The sequence below is a fragment of the Lonchura striata genome, chromosome 14 (assembly GCF_050655825.1).
Source record: "Lonchura striata isolate lonStrDom1 chromosome 14, ASM5065582v1, whole genome shotgun sequence".
In the NCBI taxonomy this organism is placed as follows: domain Eukaryota; kingdom Metazoa; phylum Chordata; class Aves; order Passeriformes; family Estrildidae; genus Lonchura; species Lonchura striata.
In genome coordinates this window covers 1,404,548-1,431,290 of record NC_140716.1, presented here as the reverse complement: position 1 = coordinate 1,431,290, position 26,743 = coordinate 1,404,548, and the positions used below count along the sequence as shown (strand labels likewise).

Genomic DNA, 26,743 nt, shown 5'->3' with positions numbered 1-26,743 from the left:
CAGCCAGGGGACACAGCTTCTCCTGAGCTGTGCCCATCTGCACCTCCCAAAGGATCCCAAATGCCTGTGCTTTGACACGAAACCAACAGGAGCCTACGGCTTTGCTCCAGGTGACAACAACCTGTTCCATGTGTGACAGCACTGCACAGCCTCCGCTTTGTTGTACTCACGGGAAAGATGAACTGGACAGAGTTTGGGGGCACAAACAGGCTGGCCCCAAAGGCTGTGAGGTGCTGGGTCAAGCACACGGCCTGGTCTGGCCTGGTCTCCTCCAGGGGGACAATTCCTTCTGTCTTCCAGCGCTTCTCCTGCTCGCTGAAGTACTGGCACAGGGACGTGTAGAGCCCCAGGGTCACCTCCACTGCCGACCAGCTGAAGTGGTTGGTGATGTTCAGGTAGTATTTCTGGACGGGGTCATCCGTTCTGGAGAAGGGAAAGAGCAAGGAGATGACTCCCCTGCCTCCTGAAGGGATACCAGCCCCGTTCTGGTGGAGTGTACCCTTGGAAAGCTTCCAGCCACAAGGGCAGGGACGCACTCAAAAAGGAGGAAAAGCCCAGTGAACGTGGTGTATTTTACACCTTTCAGCTGTGCAGGTACTTGGGGGCTCCACAGACCACCTGAGCACCCCTCACACGCATCCACAGCACAGCCTGAGGCTGACAGGACTGCCCGGGAGGCTCCTCTTACCTGGGTGAGGTGAAGAAGGTGTAGAGCTTGTGGTCACTTCCAGCCAGGGCGTCCAGGCTGATTCTCTTGGAGGCAGAGCAGTTGTGCTCGTTGGGCTCGGGCTCGTGATGGAGATAGGCCATGATGAAGGGCTCGGGCTCACTGGCCAGGTAATGCTCTGTGGGGAGGAGAAGGAACAAAGGGCTTTAAAAACCCCTGGCAGGCTCAACCACAGGTCTGCTGTCAGCACCAGGGCTCGGGGAAGAAGGAGTGCAGAGAGCTGTGGGAGATGCTTCTCCAGACTGTGTTCCCTCAGTGTGCTCCTCAGAGGATGCCTGAGCACTGCATACCACTGGGCCTGCCTGGGAGAGGGACTGGACAATGCCTTCCAGGGCTAATGTGGCTCAACAGAAGGGCTAGGAAAAGCAAAAGGCTTCCCAGGGCCAGAATCCACAAGCAAGGATGACACTGGGCATGGAGATTGTCCAGGACAGCCAGAACCTGGACCATGCAGTGTGGAACCTGCTGCTGCCACCCAGCATCCCTCCCCACACTGGTTACCCCTCACACCCAGCCCTCCTCTCCCACAGGAAGGACTAACAGAGAGATGGATTTGCCAGCTCTACCATTGAGGACTCTGTAGGTGAGCTGAAAGTGCAGTCCTGCTTCCCTGTTGTTGCTCTCCATGATCACAATCAGGTTCACAGACGTTCTTGCCTCGATGACTTCAGTGCCAGCCACGAGATTTTCGGGCTCTGTGCTGTTTGAGACCATCACAGTGATGGCTTTTTCAGAGTCCAGGCTCCCGATGGGGATCTGCACCCCGTTGTGTGTCTGGAACTCCATGGAGGCCACCTTGGTGGACACGGTGTAGTTGCTGATGTAGCCAAAAGGGAAGGGGTTGGAGTCCACTTGGAACATGACTTGGATGACATCCGTCAGGTTGGAAAGGGTGGAGTTGAAGGCCTGGGGGATGGAGAACTGGCAGTTTGGTGTGTTTTCGTAGCAAAGCAGGTTAAAGGGGTCAGACCTCTTGCCTGTGGCCTTAATTTCTCCTCCCACCAGCTCGAGGGGCTCTTCGTTCAGCACCCGGGACTTCATGAGGATTCGCATCAGGCTGGAGGACAGGTTGTAGGCTTTGGGAGCCAGCAGCAAATTGTGGGAATCAGCAAGCAGCTCCTGGGGCTTGGATTCTTGTGAAACTGTATTGACAAGGTGGATTAGGTCACCTGCCAGGAGAGAAAGGAAGAGGAAGTGGTAAATGGCTTGGATAACTGCTACAGTCAGGTGAACACCTGACACCTTCCCAAAGCAATCAGACAAGGTTTTCCTTGCTGTCTTCTCACTGTCCCTCTGCACATGATCTCCCCCACTGGACTGTTCATTGCCCAGAGCTAAAAGCAAAGTTGTCAGCAGTTCCTGCTGTCTCTCTAATCTACCAGGTTTGGTGAGGAATATTTAATCACATCTGAATTCCCCCCCTGTGTAGTGAAGAGAACCACAGCTCAGGAAACAGGGAGAGAACAGATAAAATAAAAATATGTTCCTAAGCTTTTGCACTAGAAAGTGCACAACACTCAGAAAGGAGTGCAGAGGTAACAAGGGCTGCAGAGAAGGTGTCTCTGCTTCCCCCCAGGTCACCCAGGTGGGAATTTCCACACAGTGCTCCCAGATGCCCCAGTGAGGCTTGACAGCCTCCTTGGACTCCAACCAGGAAGACAAGCATCTGGAATCCATAGCTGTTGCTCATTGTTTACTAAAAAGAGAATCCCCTGGAGTATTAGTGAGCTTATTAGGAGTATTAGTGAGTTATATTAACAACTGTCAGATGTAAATGTCCACAGAGCAGCTGCCAAAGCCAGCACAACCCTGGGAAAAGCACAGGGAGAAGAGAAGGCTGGGATGCCACGCTCCAAATGGCAGATGGAACTTTCTAAAAATTTGGGCCAAAGCCCAAAGGGCAGAGGAAGGAGCCTGAAAGCTCCCCTGAGCCTGCTCCTGCCCCTGAGCCTGCTCCTGCCCCCACCCAGAGGACAAGGTCACCTGTGATGTTGAGGATGTTGTCAGCGATGCCGGTCGGTGTCACCGTGCCCTGCGTGGTCTCCCCTTGCAGAATGGTCATCATGGTCTCCAGCTTGTTCAGGGTCCTTGTCAGGCATGACTTGCACACCAACTCCTTGCTCACCACCTGCAAAGGGACCAGGGTCTGACAGGGCAGGAACAGCCCAGGGAAAGCCCAACTGGCTCTGTCCTCAGGAGACCTTTTCCCTCTGGAAAAGGGGCTGGCAGAGGCTGCCCTGCTCACACTGACAGTGGCCAGCAACTTGTTGGTGGCTCTAAGGCTCTTCCATCCCCCTCCCATGACATTCCAAAGTGCCAGTGTACAGGCAGGCAGAGGATACCTGGCAGAGGATGCTTTTGGGTTGGGAAGAGGAATAAAGGCAGGAAATTGTTGCCCAAAGAAGCTGTGGCTGCTCCATCCCTGGAAATGTTCAAGGCCAGGTTGGACATGGCTTGGAGCAAACTGATCCTTCCAACCCAAGCCATTCCAGGATTCTGTGATTCTAAATTCGTGTTCCCTGGTGTGCTCTCCTAAGGACCAGGCACACCTCCCCTCTGGGACCACACACAGCAACCAGCCAGGACGAGCTGGATGGGATTCCTGCATCCAGTCCACGACCTCCAGTGGAAGCAGGATTAACCCCAACTGAATCCATTTCGGGGTCCAAAACCTCCTGGAGGCTGTGGGAGGGATCCTGCCACTCAGGCATGATGGATGTCCCTCCCCCTGCTCCCAGATGTGTCCAAGAAACAGAATGTTCCAGCCATGGCCTGGAGCTTCCTGCACTCTCCAGGGCTGGATGGGAAGGACTGAGGAACACATGGAAGCTGTTACAACCCCGTTCCTCGCTCTTATTCATCTTCTTTCTTTTAATCATCATAGGATTCAGCCGTGATTCACCATATGTTTTGGTGAAGAATCAAAACAGCATCTGCAGGTCTTGAATTCCCCCTCTTCTGCTTTATTTGTAAGCTCTGAGAAGCCAGGACAGACTGTGTGAATCGGAGTCAGGAATCAGGGAGGTGGGGAAGACACTGGGTTATGGGGAGGAACCACCCAAGGGCAGCTCCTACTTAGGGAGGAGAATCGACCAAGAAGTTCAAGATTCTTTTTTTTTATCCCTCCAGGAGAAACTAATTCTGATTTTTCCTCTCCCTTGTAGGTAAATTCAAAAATGTATCAGCCCTCATGGACACTTGTGCAGCAAAGGAATGTGTGAACTTCACTTGTCTCAGCCACTTGGGAATTTCTGGAGTACTGTTTTCCTAAGATTTTCATTCCTGCCCAGAGCACCAGCTAATCCTGGAATGTCAGCTTTCCCCGTGGAATAAAAATTCTATTTCTAGACCTAAGCTCCCACAGCAAAATCAAGTCATGAGGCAGGAGGAGGTGGGAGAGACAGAAACAAACTGCTCCAGCATGGAATGGGATGTGCTCAACCCCACAGCCCAGGCAGAGGGGAACAAAAAGAAGGGGTTTTTGAGCTTTGCAGGCTCGGAAGCAGGGAAGGGAGCAGCTCAGGACTCTGTGGGTGGGATGCAGCGCCTGCCCACCACTGACCTGGCTGCAGGGGAAGCACAGGAGGGCCAAGGAACCTGACCAGACCCCCCAAGGCAAAGGCTAGGGAGGGAAGGAGGAGGAGCCAGTGCAGCCTGGCTGAACACCAAGGCACAAGTGCTTTACCCAGCTGGGCTCTCTTCTCTCCTAAACCCACCAGGCAGCAGCCCCAGCACTGGAACTGGTGCTGCACACTGCCAGGATCTCAGTGCTTCCAGTGAGCAGCAGAGCAGAGCAGAGAGGGGTTTCTCATCTTGTAGGGCAGAAACAGGGCTGGGAGGAGCATCAGACCTGGGCACTGCCCCCTGGCCCAAAGCAGCTCTGCTGGTGTTACTCCTGATGGGAGCCCAGCCTGTCCTCACAGATTCTGTGACTCCCCCAGTTTATTCCAGTGCTTCTGGAGCCCCTCTGCTCTGGGAGAGCTGGGGGTGTCCAGCTTGGAAAAGAGAAGGCTCTGAGGAGAGCTCAGAGCCCCTTCCAGTGCCTCAAGGCTCCAGGAGAGCTGGAGAGGGGCTTGGGACAAGGGATGGAGGGACAGAACAATCGGAATTGGCTTTAAGCTGAAAGAGGGTAGATCAGATTGGATATTGGGAAGGAAATGTTCCCTGGCAGGATGGGCAGGCCCTGGCACAGGGTGCCCAGAGCAGCTGTGGCTGGCCCTGGATCCCTGGCAGTGCCCAAAGCCAGGCTGGACAGGGTTTGGAGCAGCCTGGGATGGTGGAAGGCATCCCTGACATGGCAGGGGTGGCACTGGATGAACTTTAAGATCCTTTCCAACCCAAACCATTGCATGGTTCTCCAATTCTCCAGCCTGTGGAGGCCTCTCCTGCTGCTGCCAACCAGGGTGGGCAGCAGAGGAGCAGCACAAAGCTGCCAGGGGCAGAGCTGGCAGCGCCCAGGACGTCACCGCAGACACCCCGATGGGGTGGACAGTGACAGCTGCCCCGTGTGTGTTTGGAGAGAGCCAGGCCAGCCCAGGCAGGACTGAGGGGCTGCCCCTGCAGGCTCAGAGGTGGGGAGGGGCCGTACCGTGCACTGTGCCAGGGCAGCTGAGATCTGCTGGATGTCATCCACCGTGTTCACCTTCAGCGCGTTCAGCGTCTCCGTGATGTTGTTGCGAGTCCAGGTGCGCAGCTCGAATTCCTGCCCAGCCTCGGGCTCCAGCAGCACGGACCGCTCGTACTGGGGGTGGCAAACAAAACAGGAGGAGTTGAGGAAGGTGGAGGGAGAATAACAGAGTGAAGAGCGGTTTCAGAGGCTGCCGAGCTGAGCTGGAGTCACCTGTTCCCTGCACTCCACATCTCCTGCCTCTGCTTCTCCCCAGAGGGATCTAACAAGCTGGTTTTCCAGCAGAGCTTCCTCACTGTCACTTCTGCTCTCCAAGCAATTATCTGAACAGCCTGGCACTCAGCAGCTAACAGGTACCTGGAGTGAAGTCCTTATCCACCTAAGCAGGGTGCCTGTGCCCAGGGGAATTATCCCTGCCCGGCTTCCAGGTGTGGAGCAGCCTCTTCCCAGGCAGGGAAACAGCAATACAGCCCCGAATTCCTGCCCTGCCTATAGAGATCATGGCACAAAATCTGGCCCAAAAATTCTCCTGGTGAATGCAAGGACTTCTGGATGCCCCTCTTGGGCAGAACAAGCTGTGTTACCTCATTTAAGATGGTGATGAGGGCCAGGGAGTACTCAATGACCTGCTGGGGGTCCCCTTGTTTCACCAAGCCCTGGAGCACGGTGTCAGTCTGATTGTAGAGCCAGTGGGAGAGGCTGGGGAAGCCCTCAGGGAGGCCGATTTCCATGGAGCTGCAAGGAAAGAGGGATTTGGGTGAAGTGCAGGCTGGGCTGGCAAGGGACAGGAGGGGAGGCAGGTGGGTGACCCACAAAGGCAGCGCTGCTGCTGCTGCCCTGGTGCCCCACGGACCTGCAGCCTGGCTCCTCTCTGGCCCAGCCCATGATCCCAGGAATCTCTTCCTACTTAACAAATCCACGATTCTACCAAAGCAGTGAACTCCTGGGAAAGCCTCCCCCTCAAGCAACACTCCACAAAGCCTGGAATTTTTTTGTGTGCACTTCTGCTGAGCCTCCCTTCCCTTTCCTGCCAGCAGCCTCTTCCAGCAGGCGATCCCTTCAGCCAGGATCAGGACAGGGACCCGCCACCAGCCTGGCACTGGGGAGCTGGGGCTGGGCACGGGGCTGAGCGCCAGCCCAGCAGCCTCTTACCGGTTGACAGCCACCACGGTGGCTCCCAGCTGGTCCTGCACCAGCACGGCCACGGACACCTGGAAGCCGCTCTCGTGGAAGCCGGGGGGCAGGAAGGCGCCGTGCTCGGCCCGGCTGCCCTTGTAGACACAGAACTCGTGGAAGTGGCCGGGCCGGTGGCGCGAGGCCAGCAGGATGAACACCAGCGGCCCCTCGGTGTCCTCCGTGTCCCGCCAGCCTGCAAGGAAAGCCCAGAGGGCTCTGACAGGGCCGTGGGGAGCTGCAGGCAGCGCCCCAGAGGAGCTGGCACTGCCCCTGCCCCTGCCCTGCCCTGGGGCGTCCCGTCCTGCTCAGCCCCGCAGCACAAATGGGGTTTGGAGCGACCTGGACTGGGGGGGTGTCCCTGGCAAGGGACAAGATGGCCTTTAAAGACCACTCCAAACCATTCCAATATTCTCTGATGGTTCTAGGGACAAGATGGTCTTCAAAGACCACTCCAAACCATTCCAGTATTCTCTGATGGTTCTAGGGACAAGATGGCCTTTAAAGACCACTCCAAACCATTCCAGGATGCTCTGATGGTTCTATGGACCTGTCCTTGCTGCTGTCCCAGCAAGAGTCCCCTGCTCTGGCAGCTTGTCCCCAAAATGAGGACAGCTCAGGGACTCCATCAGGCTGGATGAGTGCCTTGGTTCTCTCAGAATTTTTGTGATGTTTAGGGGTTTCTCCTTGGGTGTTTGGGTTCTGTAATATTTAAAGGGGTTATGAAAAATTCATGATAAAAATAAAAAGGAGGAATAACTCTGCTGGGACTGGGAACAGGAGTGACAAAAGCCACAGCTGCTGTACAAGCCCTGCAAGGCCTGACCTTAGACAGAGGCTCAGCTCTCCAGGAGCTCAGCAGCTCAGGAACAACTGGGTACAGGATAAAACCCACACAGAGGTTTCCCTGGAGCTCCCAGGAATTATGTGGAGTGTGATGGGAGCTGGGCAGTTGGGAAATTCACTTTGTTTGCCAGTGAGCCCCAGTGAAGGTGCTGGCATTGCCACTGTGTCCCATGTCTGTCACTTCAGCTTAAAAGCAATCACTAAGAGCTGAAATTCCCGCCATTCCAAAGAGGAATTGATTCCAGCATTATTCTGGATAGCTCAAAACATAGCAAAGTTAGAACCCCACAACCCTGAACACATTTCTGCTGCTCCCCCAGTTTGGTGCCCAGCCCCCTGGAAGCAGCAGGGCTCATCCCCTCCCAGCGTGGCTTCCCGGCACTGTGCACAAACAGCTCTAATCTCCAGCACCGATCATTTGGGGAAATCTGGTTTGCAGAGGCACTCAGTCCTTGGCCCAAGGCTGTGGGACATCGGCCAGGCCACTTTTCCAAAGCTGGGCTCACTGTTGCTGTCTCTGCAGCTGGTTGGGAAGGTGGCTGTGGTGGGAACATCCAGCCCACACAGCAGAGACGGCCCCACTGCTTTGTCTTTTGATTCTTCCCACATACTGTGACTCAGTTTTGGGCACCATCTTCTTTTTCCTGCACTGAAATGACCAGTCCCTTCCACAAGAACTGGCCTGGCCTGGATCTCACCACTCACCTACGTGAGTTAGGAATTTTTAAACCGCCTGCCCGCTGCGGGGAGTTTGGGAGCTCCACAATTTGGGCACACAAAGCTGCTCATGCACCAAACCACTGCTGAGCCCAGCCCTGGCCAGCAGCACCCCGGGGCAGGAGTTTGGGGTGCAGGGAACACCCGTGGGAAGAGCAGCTGGCAGTGAGAAGCAGGGGGGGCTGGCAGGTGCTCTCACCTGCACACTCGAAGTGCACCTTGGTCACCAGAGCCCTGAGGGGTCCCTCGGGGGACAGGCGGCAGGAGCCCCCCACGGGGGGCTGGTTGGGCAGCAGGTCGATGGAGGCGAAGCCCTCCTCCCCCGTGGTGAGGTCTGTGATGTGCAGGGTGAAGGTGTAGCCCTCGCCATCCCTCAGGGCTCCTGGCCTCAGCACCAGGTTCATCCCCGTGTCGCCGGTGGACGTGGTTGTTTTGTCCAGGATGAGGGACTTGTTCTTAAAGCTGTGAGCTGCCCACCTCTGCAGGGATGGACGGGGGAAAGACACGAGAGGTTCGGTTTGAAGCTGAAGTTATGTCCTTAAAATGTTTTCAGATTGAGCCTTTTATAAAAAGTAACAGATTTCTAGTGGGAGCGTCTGCCAAATTTGCAGTTGATAATTCGGCTTTATAGTCTTGTGTGCTACAGCAACAAGAACTGGAACCTTTCCAAAATGTCTGGTGGGAATATTTCCACTGTGAGATCTACTTTAGTTTCTGGAATTACATCACCTTCCAACAGAATATTTCATAATACAGAGTACAAAACACAGGAAATAAATGAAGGACTGGTGGAGTCTCCACGGGATACCGTGTTTTATGTGCTGGGTGGTTACTGTTAATAGCACAAACCTACAATTGTGATAACGGGAGAAACAGTGAGATAACCAGGCAGAAAATGCCAGGCAAGGACATGCTGGGCTTGCTGAGAGCAACAGGACTACCAGTGCTGAGAGCTGCTTCACTCCACAGGCTGCAGTGGAAGCTGGAATTAGAGGTGGGCACAAGAGGAGAGACTGAAGCACCTCTGCCTGAACCACCAGAATAACGGGCAAAATGCCAACCAGCAGGGAGAAAAACCACTTTACAGATTATTATAGAGAAGAAAAAAAAAAAAAAGTGGCTTTTGTGTGGAAAGACCTGGTCACTCATGGCTTTGGCTTAGAAATGACCCCACAAGGACTCAGCCAGACCCATCTGCTGCTGCTTGTGGCCAGGGACTGCTTCCCCTCGTCTCTGTGACAATCTAGGTCCAGGACTTCACTTCTCTTTCCATTTCCACCCTGACCCCTCTGCCCCTTCTCCCAGAGCCCCCAGAGGTGAAGCAAAGCCTTGTGACTTTACCCCAAGCTTGGAGTCGTTGTGACAGTTCTGGCAGGTGCCCTCCAGGTACACGTAGGAGCTCTTGCTGACCTCGTAGACAGACTGAGCCTTGCAGGACACGCACTCCAGGGACACAATAGGGACTCCTCCCCTCTTGATGAACACCTGGGAAGGGTAGAGGCTCCATCAGAAGGTCTGACACCAAAACACAGACACCTAACAAGTAAGGACACACCCCAGCACCTGGTGCTGCAGGGAGGAATTGCTCTGCACCAGCTCAGTCTGTGCTAAGAAACAGCAGGAAGGGATTCCCAAAGGATTTGGGGTCAGATTTAAGCTGCATCTCTGCTCTTACACTGCCCATTTCCATCACTGTTTGCAGGAGCCACTCAGTGTCAAGCTGGGCCGATCTAGGTCGTTCTGGATTTATTTGTTTACAGTTTTTAACAACATAAATTACTTCTGACATATCCCTCTGGTCCCTGGTGCTGAATTCCCAGCAAACCCTGCTTGTGCTGCCAGGTGGGGATGGAAGAACCACCTTTTCCAGGGAGCAGCACGTTGTTCCAGGCTTTCAGCTGGAATCCAAGTGTACATCTCCAGACATCCACCACACCTTCCTGGCAGAGCACTCGAAGAGCTCCAGAGGCACTGGTGGCTCAGACACAACAGCAGCTGAACTCCGACTCCTGCGCTCTGGCTAAATTCCTTTCATCCCTGAGGAAATGGGCTTGTCCAGCACTGGACTGAGCCCTCTGCCCTGGCATAATGAGCATTATGAACTCAAAGGCAGCAATGAAGACATTGTTTAACATGGCAGACTCTTAAAAGGGGATAAATATTCCCCAGCACTGCGCTGGAGCCCCATCCATCCCACCAGGATCTGCAGATTTCCTGCGACACTGGAAGCATTGTTTTGTGCTCCTGCATGGAAACCAGATAGTACGGAATGTCCTTGAAAGACTATCAATTTCATTTTTTTTCTTTTCATCCCGCAGCTCTGGTTTCAAACCCAGGCTGTAAGAGTTTCCACTCCCAGCCTGAGTCCATCTCCAATTGCCAGCTGCACCACGGTGGATGTTCCTGACAGGAACTGTGCGGGTGCGCTCAGCATTGGGATTCGTGGGGCATAAACAACCTGCACTGAAAACTCCTTCCTTAAAAGAACCTGGAAGGTGAGAAGTGAGGAATTGTTGACAGTAAAGTTGAACCCTGGCTCTTAGGATGCTCTCTGGGTAAAATGAGAGCAGAGCCTGTGGCATGTGAAGAGCTGAGACTGCTAAAGAGCAGGAAAGGAAGTTTCCTTTCTCTTACAGAAATTTCCTTGGGAAAGGGATTAAAGGGATTAATTCTTCCCTGGGAGGGTGGGCAGGCCCTGGCACAGGTGAGGTGGCTGTGCCAAGCAGAGAAGGTGACAGCTGGGTGTGGCACGTACGGTTTGGTTGGTGGCTTCGGGACTCATCCCTTCCTTGCTGACGGTGAGGTCGAACGTGTACTCCACATCTGCCTCTAATAGAGCTTTGGAAATTGTGACAATTCCTTCCTTGGCACTGAAATTCAGAGAGCACCCTGCAGCCGAGCTCTGCTTGCAAGGAGAAAAGAACTTTCAAACCCTCCTTGGTAAGGGTGCACATCGGGTTAGTCCACAGCCAAAACATTCAGGTCCACACAGAGCCACTGTCACAACCTTGCTGTGCAGTGCCACCACTGGGGTGGGAGAAACAGGGAGTGTGTGGACAATAAAACACATGATCCTACTCTTCAGGTTAGTAAACAGTAGTTGGAATATTCCTGTATTTCATCTGAGTTTTGTATTTGTACTTTACAGCAATTATTTCTTCATTAAATACTTTACAAACATTGCCAAGCAACACAAAAAGCTCACATTAAACCAAAAAGTCTAATCCCCACACTCTTCAAATTTGCTATTTTGAGACAAAGCTAGAAAACAGGACATTGTACAAGCAAAAGAGTTCCACATTCAATCAGAAATGCTGCTGAGGTGGATTCCCATTGGGATTTGCCAGGCAGTTCTCCCATCAGTGCAGGGTCAGATCACCTCAGCACGTGAGCACAGTGACCTGCCAGTGACCACAAGCTGTGGTCACTTGAGCTCCCCAAAGTCTATCTTTGTCCCCTGCTGGCATTAGAGACATTTATCTGTTAATGGGAGAGGGAGCAGAGCCCTGAGCTCCCAGCCTGCATCAGCAGCTCCATAACACCCTCAGTGCCTGGAAGCAGCAGCACTGACCCAGGGACCCGAGGCCAAAGGGAAGCAGCAATGCCCATGCCTCCCTCCCTGAGCCAGCCCTTCTGCCCTGCCCACGGGCACTGCACTGCACCATACCTCACAGCAGTTCCTGGATCATCATCCTGAGCTGGGAACTGAACCTTTGCAACCCTCCTCCCAGAGCAGCTCTGTTAAAGGTGCTCACAAAAGCTTCCCTCGAGACCGTTTCACCCCAGACACGTTTGTGGTGGAGCTGGAGCTCCCAGATGGTCACTCTGGCTGGGCAGGGCTGCTCTTACCTTGGAGGAGGATGTGCAGGACCACTCGTACAACAACGGGGTCTGTTCCCCATCATCCAAGTTCGGGTCGTAGGATTTCTCCCCATCCAGGACCAAGTCCTGAGTGTTGGACCATACCCGGTATGATCCCCCATCGATGATTGGGACCAGCTTGCTCGGGATCACAGTCACATTGGCAAAGATGCTCTTGGACAGCGGGGTGTCTCCAAAGGAGACGATAAACATGAAACAGTAGCTCCCAACTTCCAGGCCGAGCTTTGGGATGACCAGCTGGGGCCTGTTCACATCGACGTTCGGCAGCCGGATCCTGCTGGAGTCATCCAAGTTCATGCAGCTGGGAGCTCGGTAGATCTCCCACAGGTGCTCTGTCTGGTACTTGATGCACCCTCGGAGGTCAATCTGTGCCTCCAGGTAGTTCCTCTGGGATCTCTTCATTACCACCTGCGGTGGCAGGGCCAACTCCACTTCGGGCTCCTCGCACTCCAGGACTTTGACGGTGACAGTGAGCTGGGCTATGAAGAAGCTGATGAGATTGGTGGCATTCACCTCCACCAGGTAATCCCCTGGGCTCAGGTAAGAATAGTTGGCCACTGCAACCCTGGTGGTTTGAGTGGAAGAGCCATCCCCAAAGCTCCACAAGAACTCAACGCTCCTGCTGCTGGGCACCACCACGGCCTCAAACAGCGCCGTCCTGTTGACAAAGGCATTGGTGGCACTGAGGGACACCTGGACTATGGGGTCCTGCACCTGCATGGTTCTGGTGATGTTGACACTTCCCAAGTCATTGAAGGCGGTGAGGTGGATCTCCAGCAGCCCTGCAGCTTCTGGAGCATATGAAACTCTTTCTCCTGACGCAGCAACCACAGACCGGCCTCGCTCCTTCCACAGGCAGAACTGCCAGGAGAAGGACACGCGGGAGCCGCTGCCCACACGGGCACTGAAGCTCTTCTCCGTGCCCGTGGGAATGCCCTCCTCGCAGCAGTTCAGGAGCCTGAGGTCCTGGATGGGCTCCAGGACAGAGATGAGCACCTGGGCGTGGGCGATGCTGATCTGGTTCTGCACGGTCACGGTCACCAGGTAGTCACCGCTCTTGGTGAACTCATGGCTGTACCTGGAGCCGTTGAGCACCACGGAGTAGTCCCCACTAATGCTCACCAGGTAACTCACAGAGGTACCTGACAGCATCCTGATCTCAAAGGTGACCTGTTCCCCTGGCTCCACCACCTTTTTGCTGGCGACAACTTCCAGACCTTGAATCCTGTCCAGCACCGAGATGTTCCTGCTGGCCAGAGCCCAGCTGATGTGGTTGGACGCGTTCAGATGGACCGTGTACAACCCTGCCATGGGGAACGTGACTGCCACGGACTGGCCACTCAGTGTGCCATTTGGCACCAGCCACAGCCAGGTCACTTCAGTCCCCCTCTGCAGCTCTCCCTCAAAGACCACCGTGGAGCCTGAGGAGACGTACCTACAGTCCAGCTCTGCTGTCCCTATAGTCAGCCCCTCAATGACCTCCTCCACACACACAGAAACAGTGGCATTGGTTGAATTCAGCTTGTTTTCTGCTCCAACAGTGACCTCAATCATTCCAGAGCTTTGGAATGAGTGTATAATAAAGGGTTCAGAGGTGACAGGAGAGGAGCCATCCTCCAGGTACCACACGTACGTGACGCCTGTGCCACTGGTTATGGTGGCACTTATGTTCACAGAGGCATTAATAGCAGCTGGGTTGGGGAAGGCATAGGGCCTTAGGACACCAAGGCTTTCCATGAACTCCAGCGTCCTGTTAGCAGTGGCACAGCCCAGCATGTTGGTGGCCTTCAGGTAGACAGTGTAGTTCCCGGCCTCCAGGATGCTCAAGGGGAAGGTTTTCCCAGTGAAGGTCTGCACAGCATTGCCATCCCGCTGGACCACCCAGCTGTAGGAGATGTTTGTGCCCTCTCTCACCACGGCCTGCAAATGGAGTGTTTTGTTAGTTGGGAAATACATGTCCTCCACCAGGTCAGTGCTGGCCACCTGCAGGCCCTCAATCTGCTCCAGCACATAGACATAGATGCTGTCCTGCAGTGAGCTGATCTTGTTCTCGGCCGTGACGATGACGTTGAACGTGCCCACGGAGCGGAAGGTGTAGGAGATGGTGGAGGAGCCTTGGATGGGAGTGCAGCGATCGCAGAGGATCCACGAGTAGCGGATGGCAGTGCCAGCCCCCAGGGTGGCTACAAAGCTCACCGACCCATTCAGTGGCACCACTGTCCTGCTGGCATTGACGGTCAGGCCAAAGAGCCGCCGTTTCACCGCGACGTCGATGGTGGTCTCGTTGGAGCTCACATCGTTCTGCCCCGTCACTGTAATGCTGTAGTGGCCTGTGCTGTTGTAGGAGTGGGTGGCCACTTGGCCAGGCTGGACGGTGCCATCCCCAAAGTCCCAGCAGTAACTCACCTTGGTTCCATTCATGCTGGCAGAGAACAGGTAGATCTGGTTCAGCTCCAGAACATCTGTCCCGTTATACTCAATCTTTGCTACCCCAACTGGCTCCTGGACCTCCACAAACGCCGTGTCGTTGTTGAAGGAGACATTGTTGGAGACGGTCACTGTGACCAGGAAGACTCCTGTGTTTTTGTAGGTGTAGGTCACCTCAGTCCCACTCGACCTGGAGGACTCGTTGTTGCCGAAATCCCAGCGGTAGCGGTACTGGTAGGGAGGCACGGCACTGACCTGGAAGGAGGTCTCTTCCCCGAGCCTCACAAAGCGTTTGGAAGGGAGGAGGGTGACGTTGAGGATCTCCGGCTCCACACAGACACTGGTGAAATAGTTAGCCTTGTTAAAGCTGCTGGACAGGGTCAGGGTGAGCGGGAACGTCCCGCTGCGGGTGAAGTTGTGCACCACCACAGGGTCCCCGCTGACAGTGACATTGGAGGAGCCATCTCCGAAAGTCCAGTCGAAGATGTACTCCTCAGGATTCCCCGTCACGTAGGCAGTGAGCTGCACGTCTGGGTGCTCCAGGATGCAAGAAGTAGGCTCTATTTTGAGTATTTCCAGGACAAATATCCGGATAGGAACCGCCTGGGAGACAGAGTTCACAGGATTCACAGCTGTCACGTTCACGGTGCAGTTGATGTCCTTTATGTACACGTGTTCTACCACCGGCACCTGACTCCTCAGCACTGTCCCGTCCCCCATGTCGAAGATCCAGGTGATGCTGTCCCCGGTCTCCACGGAAGCGTTGATGGTGACAGCTGCTCCCTGCTCCGCGGCCTCGGCAGCGGTAACGCGGAGCCCCGTTACCTCCTCGAACACCTGGTAGCACTCCACGGTCTCCACGCTGCTGACGGTGTTGTTGGCTGTCACGGTGACGTTGTACACCCCTCTGCGGGAGTAGCTGTAGGTCACTGAGGGCTGGGTGTCTGTGAGCAGGGAGGAGCCGTCCCCAAAGTCCCAGGTGTACACCACGCCGTACGGGGAGGGCAGGGGAGCGGCTCGGAAGGTGACCGGCTGGCCCACGACCAGAACATCCTCCTCTGCCTCCACCTTCACGTCAATCAGGTAACTGTGAACCTGGACTAGGCTCAGGTGGGTGAGGTTCTCATACTGGTTGGAGACAACAACCATCAGGGCATATTCTCCTGCGTTGGGAGAGAGCAGAACAAGGGCAGGGTGAGGACAAGCCTGTCAACAGCTCCTCAGTGCTGTGGTGGGGTGGGGGGTGTGGCAGGGGCTGCAGGGGACACTCTGCGCCGGTGCTGTGTACACTCTGGGCGGCCCTGCGCCAGCCCAGGACGAGCAGGATTACACCAGACCATGCGTGTGGGCACCAGCATCAAGAAAGAAGCCAGTCCAACAGGTAGAGATGAAAGATTTTCTTCCTGCACACCCACAGAGCAGAACCTTCCTGCTGCCCACCCCTCCTACCAGCCTGGGGCTTGCCTGCCCCTCGTCCTTCTGCTGAGACTGCCCAAAAAGGGGCTGAGTGTGGTGGACTTGCTTCTTACAGCATGGCCAGACTTCCCTGGGAAACACAGTTAGAGAGGATGGCAACTGCTGGAGACTTCCAGTCACTCTGGCTGTTTGCTAAGGGATCAGGCAATGATCTCCAAGCCCTGGTTGTTTTGGAAGGTGCCTTGTACACCCCTCATACCAAAAATGCCTGAGCCCCTCCTTCCCCAAAGAACCTTGTTGAGCATACCTGGGTCTTGGTAGACGTGTGAAACGTTGTGCTCAATGACAACCTCATGGACACTGGGATCAGGAACAAGGAAAGACTTGTTGTAGGGAGGTTTGAACAGGTACGTCTCCTGAACACCATCTCCAAAATCCCACCTGGAGAAACAGGCAAACCACGTTACACTGCACAACAGGAGAACCACAAAACTCCCAGAGGAATCCTGGCTTGTCCTTCAGGTCAGAGCTGGGTTCTCAAAAAAAACAAAGGAAGCAGAATGCCAAGTATCAAAACAGCAGCTGTGCTGAGAGGAGGAAGAACCCAAATTAAAGCAGCATCGTGCTTGCATAAATGGAAAGGATTTCAGCCTGGATTACAGGTGTGTGACTGACCCCCACTCCGAGATTTCACATTAACTAAACAGCAGCTGAGATGGACCAGTTGGCCACGGGAAGAGAAACTGTGCAGGCAAGGTGCACAGAAAGATCCTAAGTTTGTGCAAGCAGCAAAGGACTCACAGGAATAGAGCCTCCACAGCCGAGTCCACGTGAACCCTGGCACTGAACTCCACGCTGCTGTTCTGGGGCACCACTGGCAGGGCCCCCACCACGCTCAGGTTCCTCATCTTGTTCATCATCTCCACTGTCACGTTGTAGTTGACTGTGAAGTTGCTGACATGGTTGGAGGCGGTGAGCTGGGAGGGACAAAGAATGGGGTTGGGGTCTCCTTGCTGCCCTCAGAGTGGGGCTTTGCTGGGCTGAAGAAGCACCACCAGGCTAGTGAGCAGGTCAGGGCAGAGAGCGTGGCCACATGTTCACCACTACAGCCAGTCCAAGGACGGGCTGGTGCTACAGCAAGAGGCAAAGGAGAGGAGCTTCTCATCCTGAGCCTCCTCTGGCTCTGAACTTGCCAGCTGTCCCCTTGCCTGCTCTCATGTGCCCTGCAGCTCCAGCTGCTGAGCACAGGCACCTGCTGCCACCAAGGGGACAGGAGCCATCCAATTTCCTCGGGAGAGTGGCAGGAAAGTGCCTGTAAGCACAGAGCAGGGATGGGAGAGGCTCATAAAACCAAGCACACCAAGTGCAGCTCCAGGATCCTGATGTGGTGGGCACAGAAAGGGAGAGCAAGGCTGGGCAGAGGAGGGAAAGAAAGGGACACAAGAAGAGACATGACAGAAGTAGAGCAGAACCCTCACGATTTTCTAGGCATGTAACACTGACAGAGCATCTTCACCTTCTCACCTGCAGGAGAGCAGAGCTGCTGGCAGAAGGGTCCTTCAAACCCACTGGAACAGACCTCCTAGCCCAGCAGGGCAGAGCAGCTCGTGTCTGGGCTTCTGTGGATGTGCTGCACAGAGCCCAGAGCCCCCCAGGCTAAGAGCACCTTGGCAGCTCTGCAAGTGAAAGCAGCCCAGGCCCTCAGCACAGTGCTTCACCCAGCAAATTAGTGCTGCAGCCAGCAAATTAGTGTAAGCATGGCCTTAGGGCTGGGCTGCTGTCTGCTCAGGAGGCCAAGAGTCACCCTGAGAGCAGATCCAGCACCTTGGACCAGAGCAGACTCTGCAAGGCACAACACACAGAGATGTGCTGGCCAGAGATCAGCTCCTGTTCCACAACAGACAGCTCCCCTGGCCCAGACTCTGCTCCATCCTTCAGGGGCCATGGCAAAACCCAGCGCTCCAGGCTGCACCAGGAGGAGAACATGGCAGAGAACACAGGAGCTCCTGGGAGAAGCCTTGGCCTGCCTGTGGAAGTCTTATGATGCATCCTGCCTCTGCCAGGTTCTGAACCCAAATCTCCTGCCAGCCAGAGCAGGGGCTCCCTGCTAATTCCTGCTGGGGAGGAGGGGGAAACACAGACACTCCATGAACAGAAAGGGGAGCTTGGAGAAAAGAGGAGAAAGCACAGAGGAAGAACATAGCACAGTAATGTAAAAGTAGAAAAAACTATTTGCATTTGCAAGGGCAGCTCTGCGAGAAACAGCAGACAAGCACAGTGAAAACCTCAACTCAACTCTGCCTTCTCTCCCTACTGCTTTTCCTGAGGAGTTTGTGGGATGAGATGGAAACCCAGGGGTGAAATGGTGTCATGGGAAAGGCCTTGGCTTACCGAAAGCTTGTACACAGCTGGGCTTTGGTAGATAACGTTGAAGACAACATTGTAAAAAGTGAAAGATGGCTTATCATCTACTGTCCATCGGAAAGTCACATCTGACCCAGCCTCCATCACAGGGATGTAGCTCTGAAAGGCACGAGAACATTTCACACTGGTGCAAGAGAAAAGCATGCCCAGCACTTCCCAGGAGATCTCCAGCTGAACTGGAGAGGGAGCAGAGGCAGACTGGGAGGCTCCCACACCTGCAGTGCCCTCAGAGCATGGCACACAGGTGACAGATCATCTGTGGATCTCCTGCTCATGGAGAAATGCAGACCCTGACTCCATAAGTCCCCAGCAGAGCTGGGAGCAGATCCCACACTCCCTGCTCCCACAGCCCAGCACTCTGCCCTTGGGATGAGGTCCCTCTTGCTGACTAAAAAACCTCCTGAAATCTTTGTAGAAACAGCCTGGCTTTAGCTACACCTGTAAGCTGAGCCTCTGACCCTCCTGCAGGGATGGTGCCTGACCCAAAGACTGAAGGGGTTGGACAGGGCAGGTCCCTGCTCACTCCAGCAGTGCCCCCTGAGCAGCCTGTGGCAGCAGGAAGGGTGAGACCGAGAGGTGTGGGCAGAGGATCTGCCAGAAGCAGCCAGAGCTTGTACAGAGCATTTGGGGCAGTTACTGAGCAGCTTCCCAGGGCTGTAGCTCTGGGGATGGGGAACTGGAAAAAACAAGACTGCAAACACCAGAGGAACTCCAAGACTTGGAGGGGTGAAACACCTCTACATCTTCAGCCAGCTGATGTAAGGATTTAGCAGAGCAAATCTAAACACCTCAAGGAATGACTACCGGGACAAGGCAAGACAAGGTAAACACTGACCTTTCCTAACACCGCCGGTGTCCTGGGGAGCTGGACAGGCAGTGATCCCTCTCAGGAGGCACTGCCTTACCTCAGGGGGCCCAGGGGAAGTGCAGCTGAGCTGCCTCCCTGCTGGAGAGCACCAGCGCTGGTGCCACGTGCACGGCCTGGCAGCTTAGCAGCAAGCAGTGCCCCCCTGCCCCGAGAAAAACACACCCCGAGGGCTACAGGGGAGGGCTGCACCCGCCAGGGAAGGGCTCAGAGCAGCAGCAAACACTCACCACCCGCGTGTTCAGCAGCACTCTGCTCTCGGGGTCGGGCATGGCCCTCAGCCCGCGGATGGGCTCCTCCACCTTCACGGTGACCGTGATGTTCTGGGAGCTCACCGAGTTCTCCGCCAGCAGCACGTGGGTGCTGAGGCCCTCGCCGAGGCCGCCCAGCTGCAGCACAGCGAACCAGGTGTCGTTGGTCTCCCTGGCGCACAGCGCGGCCACGGCCGGCGGGCAGGCGGCCACGAAGGGCACGCTGCGGTTGTCCCCCAGGCAGCTGGCCGTGGCGTTGACCCCCGAGGAGAGCTTGAGCAGCAGCGTGGTGTGGTTGGTGGGCAGGTAGACCCTGGAGCCCTGCGGGGCGGGGTGGATGACGCGCAGGCCGGACACGCGGGAGGCCACGCGGAAGCCGCAGGACAGGTTGGCGCTGAAGAGCCCGTTGCCCACGCTGGCCCGCACCGCGTAGGCCCCGGGCCGCTCCAGCCCCGCGTTGTGAGGGCTCAGCACCGGCGCCAGCTGCTCCTCGGCGTAGCGCACCCGCAGGGAGCACGCCGAGCCGTCTGCCCGGGCGGCACCCGCGGGGCTGGGGCACGAACCCGCTGCCCACGAGGAGCAGTTCCCTCCGCCCAGGGACGGGGCTCTGCGGCCGCACCGGAGGAAGGAGCCCGAGGCTGCGTCGTGCTGGATGCTGAAAACATCCCCAGCCCGGACAAAGATGTTTTCTTTGCTGAATGACACCTGCAGAGAGGGGAGAGGGCTTTGGATTAATGCCTGATGTTAAGAGCAGTCAGCACCCAGCTCCTGCCCAGGCTCGGTTCTGGGTTTCCTGCCCAGGCTCGGTTCTGGGTTTCTTGCCCAGGTTCAGTTCTGGGTTTCCTGCCCAGGTTCATTTCTGGGTTTCCTGCCTGGGCTCGGTTCTGGGTTTCCTGCCCACGCTCAGTTCTGGGTTTCTTGCCCAGTCTCAGTTCTGGATTTCCTGCCCAGGTTCAGTTCTGGGTTTCCTGCCCACACTCAGTTCTGGGTTTCCTGCCCACGCTCAGTTCTGGGTTTCCTGCCAGGTGGGAACCAGCAGAAAAGGTGCAGATCCCAACACAGCATGGGGAGACCTGCACCCACCTAACCCTCTTTGGCCTCTCTAAATCAAATGTGCCAACAGAGAAATCAGCTTTATACTCCATCTCCACTGTGTTAATGCCACGGGAATAGCCCATGGAATCTGCACAGCCTTTTCATGGAAGCACAGAATGGCTTGGGTGGGAAGGGACCTCAAAACCCATCCTGTTCCACCCCCTGTCATGGGCAGGGACACCTCCCAGCATCCCAGGCACAGCAGGGGACTGCAGGGAGCCCACGGCCCGTGTGCCACTGGGCATTTCCTTTCATTCCAATGGACTTGTGTGGCTCCATCTACCACATGGAAACAACCCAAACTTACCTGTTGCCCTAATTTTTAAAAGTGTTAAGTTTTCTTTTATAGCTCTTTTGAAAGTTTTGAAGTTCTCATCAAACTTCTTTAACCTTCTGATAATGTTTGCACATTTCTACTGAAGTTCTCATGCACTTTTCATGTAAATAATGATTATTTTGCATTCTTCTTTGTGGAAAGAGGGAATTAATGGACTATTAGTTTGACCAGTGTGGTTGGAGAAGTAACAATTTCATTCCACAATCCACTGTCACTTTTAGAACTTTATATATTGCAAAGTCAGAAATAAAATTTACTCTCTCTTTTGAACTTACCAAGCTTCTGTGTACTCAGCTCGTGTCCAATAGCGACACTTACCCAAAGCCCTCAGGAAAAAGTGCCCCACGACCCCCTGCTCCCAGCAGCCAGCACTGACCTGGTACTGGGAAGAGGGGCCAGCTGGCACCGTGAAGAGGAACTCCTTGAGGAGCTCACGGCTGGGCTGGCTGTGGCTGGGCTGCAGGGCCCCAGGGGCAGAGCTGCTGCCAAAGGAGCTGTTGGCACACTCGGTCCCATTGCAGCAGCTGTTGTGGGATGAGCAAAGGCTCGTCAGGGGACACCACTGCAAACCAGGAGGACAGTCCAGCAGCGTCCAGTTCCCGTCATCCTGAGCGCTGGGGAATGGCTCCGTAGTGTTGTTTTCCTCCTGGTAGTCTGGAAGAAGTGAAAGAGAAATCAGTGATAGCCACTCTGAATACTAACACTACTAATGCTCTCCTCTGCTCCAAATTCACCATTTTTTCCGTTTTGATGATGGCTCCACTTTTAGCAAAAGCTGCAACTGCAGCACATCCTGCTGCTACATAAATGTCCTGTTTTACTGGAAAAATCCACCAAGATCATTAAACCCAAAGTTGTCTCTTTTCCAGCGAGAACGTATCAATTTGCATTCTAAAAGGATCTGTGCTACAGCAGAAGCGAGTCCAAGTGAAAGCAAGAGCTGGCCTTGACATTGAAAACACATTAAGCAACTTTTCTGAAGTTAATGTTTCCATGTCAAAGTATCAGCTTGTCAATGTCAAAAAAGATCCTTTTGTAACCAGCCAACCCCACGGCTACAACAAACATTCTGCTGCAGAGTTAATTGTTGCCAAAACTGTGACTGTTGAGCTGTTGTACAAGGAATAAAAGGCTTTTTAGATTATCTCATCCATCAGGAAGAAATGGGCTCAGGAAAATGTTCTTCCTTGTTAACCCGCGGGGCCAGATGGACCAGAACACATTCCCATTTGACATGTGTCTTCACAAAGTAAAAAGTACAGCTCAGAAGATTAATGAGCTTCTCCACATGGTCCTTACACTCACACTCTCCTCAGGCATTGAGAGAGCTTTCTCCTCTGTTATTTTCAGTGTATAACCACTGCCCCAAGGCTGTGGATCCTGCTCACACTCTCCTCAGGCATTGAGAGAGCTTTCTCCTCTGTTATTTTCAGTGTATAACCACTGCCCCAAGGCTGTGGATCCTGCACTTTGATCTCCTCAAAGAAACAGAACCAAACCTCTGAGCCTTTAAGGGTCAGAGGACCAGAGGGGCCACAAGGCCAGCCCCAGTTTGATGGTGTCACCTCCACCAATCCCACAGGCGTCGAGGAGCAGCCTCACCTTCTCCATCCATCAGCCTGTGCACCTGGAACCTCACTTGGACGGGCTGGTGCAGCTCCTGTGTCACAAACTCCAGGGCAGTGAGAAAGCCCTGGTGCCTGAAGGCCAGCTCCGGGAACTCCAGCACCTGCAGAACATGCACAGCTCTCACCTGCCCGTGTCCCCAGGCGTCCCTGGGCAGCACAGGAGGAGCAAACCCCCCTCACCTCCTCAGCCTGCCACGGGTCTGCCAGCACGGCCTCGCTCACGCTCTGCACGGCCTCCTCCATGCCCAGCTCAGCCTCTCCCTCAAAGAAGTTTTCGGCGTTCAGGAGAACTCCTGTTTTTACAAAGGAGATATTGGAACAAAGCCCGTGAGGCTCAGCAGGGCCCGAGGCCATCCCCTCCACCCTGTGAAGCTGCAGCAGGAGAGCAGCAGCTCCATAATCCTGTATCTTCCTTCTCCTGACAGGTATCTTGATTTCTTCCTCATCCAGCACAAATAACATCTTCATTTGCAATGCTCAGCAACTCTGACTTCTAGGAACTGTGCAAGTAATTCTCCCTTCAACAACTAATGATTTGCTTGGAATTTCTGAGTGCCAGGTGCAGCTTCTCATCCTCCCTGTGCCCCTGGATTTTTTTGGGAAATATGGCCACGACCAGCTGGTTTCCACCAGTGGCAAACACCGGTGGCTCTCTGGGCACTGGGCAGCTGCTGCTGCCCCTCTGACCAGGCCAGTGCCCTCTCTGGCCATGGCTTTTCCATCTTACATAAATCTTCTCCTCTGTTTCATGTCCATTCTACTTCTCTTTCTTACTTCCTACACTGGTGTGGAAGATTTGGAAAGCTGAATAACCACAAACCTGCACATCACCTCACACCTCACCTAATCAACTTTTTGAGCCAGCCCAACATCTCCCAAAATACACAGCAAAGGCCACCAAGCCACCAAGGCAGCAGCAGAGATTGCTCAAATAAGAGGGAGAAGCTATTTCCAGAGCTTTGCCTCAGAACCTTGCTCCTCTGTCTCTTTCTGCTGACGGCAAAGATGGGAGTAAGCCAAACTCTTCCTTTTGGGCTGAAATTGGGTTTCTAGAAGTTGGTTTTGGGAATATTGCTGCAAGTCACACTCATTTTGTGGTGATGCCCTGGAGGAAGATCTCCATGCACCCCTCTTTTTCCAGTGGAAGGGAGGGGACACCTGCCCACCCTGGGTGTCAGAATCTGTGGTATTGATGATTCTGAGATTGTAGAAAGTCTCTGTCTTTCTGCCCCACTGCCAAAGCAGAAGCCATAATTGGTCTGTGCTGGTTCCAGGTTGTTTATTCTGTTTATCTCTCACATGTTCTGCTGCCCTGCCCAGCTCTGTCCTGCAGGGCAGCGTGTGGGGCTCTGCCCTCAGTGGGATGTGACAAACATTAAATACCAGAAACTCCCTGGGCTGGATTGACAATAACGTGCCAATATCTGTCACCTACGTTGGACAGTGTGTCCCCAGCCTGAACCAACAGAAAAATGCCAACACCACAGTGAAACATGGAGGGCATGAAGAAGGAGAAAAAGGACAAGGCACACCCAATTTCCTCCATCTTGTCCCCTTTGGACCCCTCATCTAGAAACCTAAAATTTTACTTTTGCACCCATGCCACACTTAATTATTACTTCTATCAAACACTCAGAGCTGGTAATTCATCCTGTAAGATTGAAAACTCTTTTCCATGGACAGAGATCACAGCCAGTGTCTCTGGGGGCTCTGTAGAGCCTGTCTGTGATCTCTGTCCATGGGTTCCTGACCCCTGCCAGGATCCCAGGGCAGCCAGAGGGAAGCCCTGGGCTCCCACCCTGGGTGGCAGCAGGGCCAGCAGAGCCCACCTGGTGGTTTGTACTCGCAGACGTAGCTGTGCTTGGCCATGCACAGGTCCGTGTTGCACTGGCCCGTGGGGCCCATGCGCACGCAGTGGTCAGCGTTGGAGGGATGGGGCTCTCCTGGCAGCCAGTTCTGACAGCTCTCCAGATTAAATCCTTCCCCTCTCTGCTGCGCTCCAGAGCTTGCAAAATCATTGAATCCGATCCAGACGTCAAGGCTCCTGCAAAATAAAAAAAAAAAAATTAAAAAAAAAAAAGAAGAAGGGGGAGGGGGGTTTCAGGAAATCATGAGTATTAGAAAGAGCTGGGACAGCTGCCATCTATGGCTCTCTCTAAAAATAACAACAGCTCCATCGGGGTGTCATGGGCTGCATTTCATGGAGCCTTTAATAACTGAAGGGTTTCAGTATCCACTCTACCACCAGAACCTCAGGAACTGCCCCTCCACAGCACAGCACTGCTCTCCTCCAGCATCCCCACCTCTGTCCCAAGAGCCTGGGAGGGTGGGGAGACCCTGGCACAGGGTGCCCAGAGCAGCTGGGACTGCCCCTGGATCCCTGGCAGTGTCCCAGGCCAGGCTGGACAGGGCTTGGAGCACCTGGGACAGTGGGAGGTGTCCCTGCCATGGAAGGGGTGGCACTGGATGAGTTCTAAGATCCCTCCCAACCCAAACCATTCCATGATTCCATGGTTCAGGCTGACTGTCACCAAATGACCCTCCCAGACTCTGCCAAGCCTGCCTCAAGTCACGACCCAAGAGGAATGATCTGGTCACACAGAACTGTGGGGGAAAGCTGAACCCCTCAGAAAACTTGTGCTGGACAAAGAAAGAAAACTTGACTGGCTGGAGAAAGGGCACTCAGAGGAGCAGATTTAATCAAAGGCTGACACTTGCGGGATTTACCACCAGTCCGTTCTCCACTGCAGGTGGGACTGGCACCAGGGCAGGATTAAAGCTCAGCAGGGCCAGGTCTGGGAATTCTCCTGGATGCAGCTCCTGGAGATGATGAGCTGCTCAGCCACCATGCAAAGGCAACAGCCAGAGGGGACAAGCAGAGGCTGGAGCACTGCAGGCAGCTGAGCCCCACACACAGGACACTGCCAGGCTCCTTTAGGAGATGAAATGTCTCTGCCCCATTTGGAAACTGGCTCAATCCCAGCAGAGATCCTGGTGGAAAGTGCTGAGAGGTCTCTCACGGCCACAAAGACCCTGGAGAGCTGTTTCTAATCTCAGCCAGCAGGAAGGGAGGCATTTGTCCCATGTTAACTTCTATTAACTTCTCCACATTAATATCCTGCACCCTTCCAAGCTCTCAGCTCCTTCTCCACGCTCCCTCCTGCAGGTGGAAATCAATCCTACCATGGCCTTGCCTGCCCCAGCATGCTCCCAGCGTGGTACCACAGCTCTGCAAAGCAGACTGGGGAGATAACTGGTGCTAACTGGTGCCTCTCCACCCCCAGGCTCATGCCAGATGAAATGATTCATGAGGTCATGCTGAAAAACGATGACAAAAATAACTTGTTCCATGAATCAGTAGTTTTCACTGCAAATGAGATTAAAAGATAAATAAGGGCTGTGTTCTGCTCCCGAACCATTGGCAGGGAATTAGGGAGAGCAGGGTAGGAAACCGCCTGCCTGCTGCCATCAGGATAACTCAGTGGAGATTTTCCTTTTCTAATTCCAGCTATGATCTAACTGCAACCCATTAGGAAAAAAAAAATCAAAAAGTAAGAAAGAAAGAAATAACTAAAAGACAAGCTGCTGGCTGGCTCCCACCCTGCCCCACTGCCCAGCCCATTCCACTGCAGGGGGAACAGGAGGACTCTGAATAACCCTTTTTTAAAGGAAGATGTGAGCTCTCCTCTGCCTCTGAGGAAGGACTGAGCTGCCCTGCTGGGGCAGGAGGAGCAGAGCACACCTGGGGAGGCTTGGAAGGGCAGAGGGGCTCTCTGTGCTGCCCAGAAAGTGGGGAACCCCTGGATGGTCCCATCCTCTGCTTCTGCAGGCAGGGAGGGACCAGCTCAGCACACGCTGCTGCTGGGGAGGCCATCCCACACCAGGAGCAAAGGAGAGGAGACCTGCCCAGTGCCCTAATGGGAAACAGCTTCCCGCTTCTGCCACCTTCCCACAAGAAACCATGGAAGCTGCACCTCCAAAACCCTGCAGCTCGGCCCGTTCGCCTTTCATCACCAGGGAAATCACATCCTGGAGCTGCCTCCTTCATGTTTATCTGTGTGGATTGATAAAACAAACAGATGGGCTGGAGGGGGCTGGGAGCAGAGGCCGTGGGGCAGCAGCTGGGGAACAGCCTCGCTCCCTGCGAGGCGCCGCGACTGCCGCAGCCCGGCAGCTCCACACGCAATTCCTGCCGCAGCCCAGCACCCAGGAGCAGCTCTGAACCCTGTGAGGGACAGCCTCCCTTCCCCGGAGCAGGGAACGCATGTTTGCAAGCTCAGGATGCAACCCTGACAGGGAACAGGGACAACGTGGAGAAGGGGCTGTCA

General features: G+C 54.6%; 1 protein-coding gene across 3 annotated transcripts in view; it reads right to left on the bottom strand.

The window, feature by feature from the left end:
* The window catches only part of PKD1 (polycystin 1, transient receptor potential channel interacting), an 81,606-nt gene that overhangs the window by 16,496 nt on the left and 38,367 nt on the right, over nt 1-26,743 (bottom strand). For 2 of the 3 annotated variants that reach the window (XM_085592035.1, XM_085592036.1), the window contains exons 7-25: nt 24,245-24,459; nt 22,596-22,708; nt 22,390-22,516; nt 21,164-21,441; nt 19,335-20,060; nt 18,207-18,338; nt 16,617-16,792; nt 16,123-16,256; nt 11,940-15,562; nt 10,846-10,992; nt 9,432-9,575; nt 8,290-8,569; nt 6,507-6,723; nt 5,939-6,089; nt 5,316-5,468; nt 2,711-2,855; nt 1,294-1,896; nt 689-845; nt 171-423 (exon numbers count right to left, since the gene is read on the bottom strand). In XM_085592035.1, the coding sequence (XP_085448161.1) occupies nt 171-423; nt 689-845; nt 1,294-1,896; nt 2,711-2,855; nt 5,316-5,468; nt 5,939-6,089; nt 6,507-6,723; nt 8,290-8,569; nt 9,432-9,575; nt 10,846-10,992; nt 11,940-15,562; nt 16,123-16,256; nt 16,617-16,792; nt 18,207-18,338; nt 19,335-20,060; nt 21,164-21,441; nt 22,390-22,516; nt 22,596-22,708; nt 24,245-24,459 (7,774 nt within the window). The remainder of the gene's footprint in view (nt 1-170; nt 424-688; nt 846-1,293; nt 1,897-2,710; nt 2,856-5,315; nt 5,469-5,938; nt 6,090-6,506; nt 6,724-8,289; nt 8,570-9,431; nt 9,576-10,845; nt 10,993-11,939; nt 15,563-16,122; nt 16,257-16,616; nt 16,793-18,206; nt 18,339-19,334; nt 20,061-21,163; nt 21,442-22,389; nt 22,517-22,595; nt 22,709-24,244; nt 24,460-26,743) is intronic. The other variant, XM_085592037.1, reaches the window with a different exon arrangement.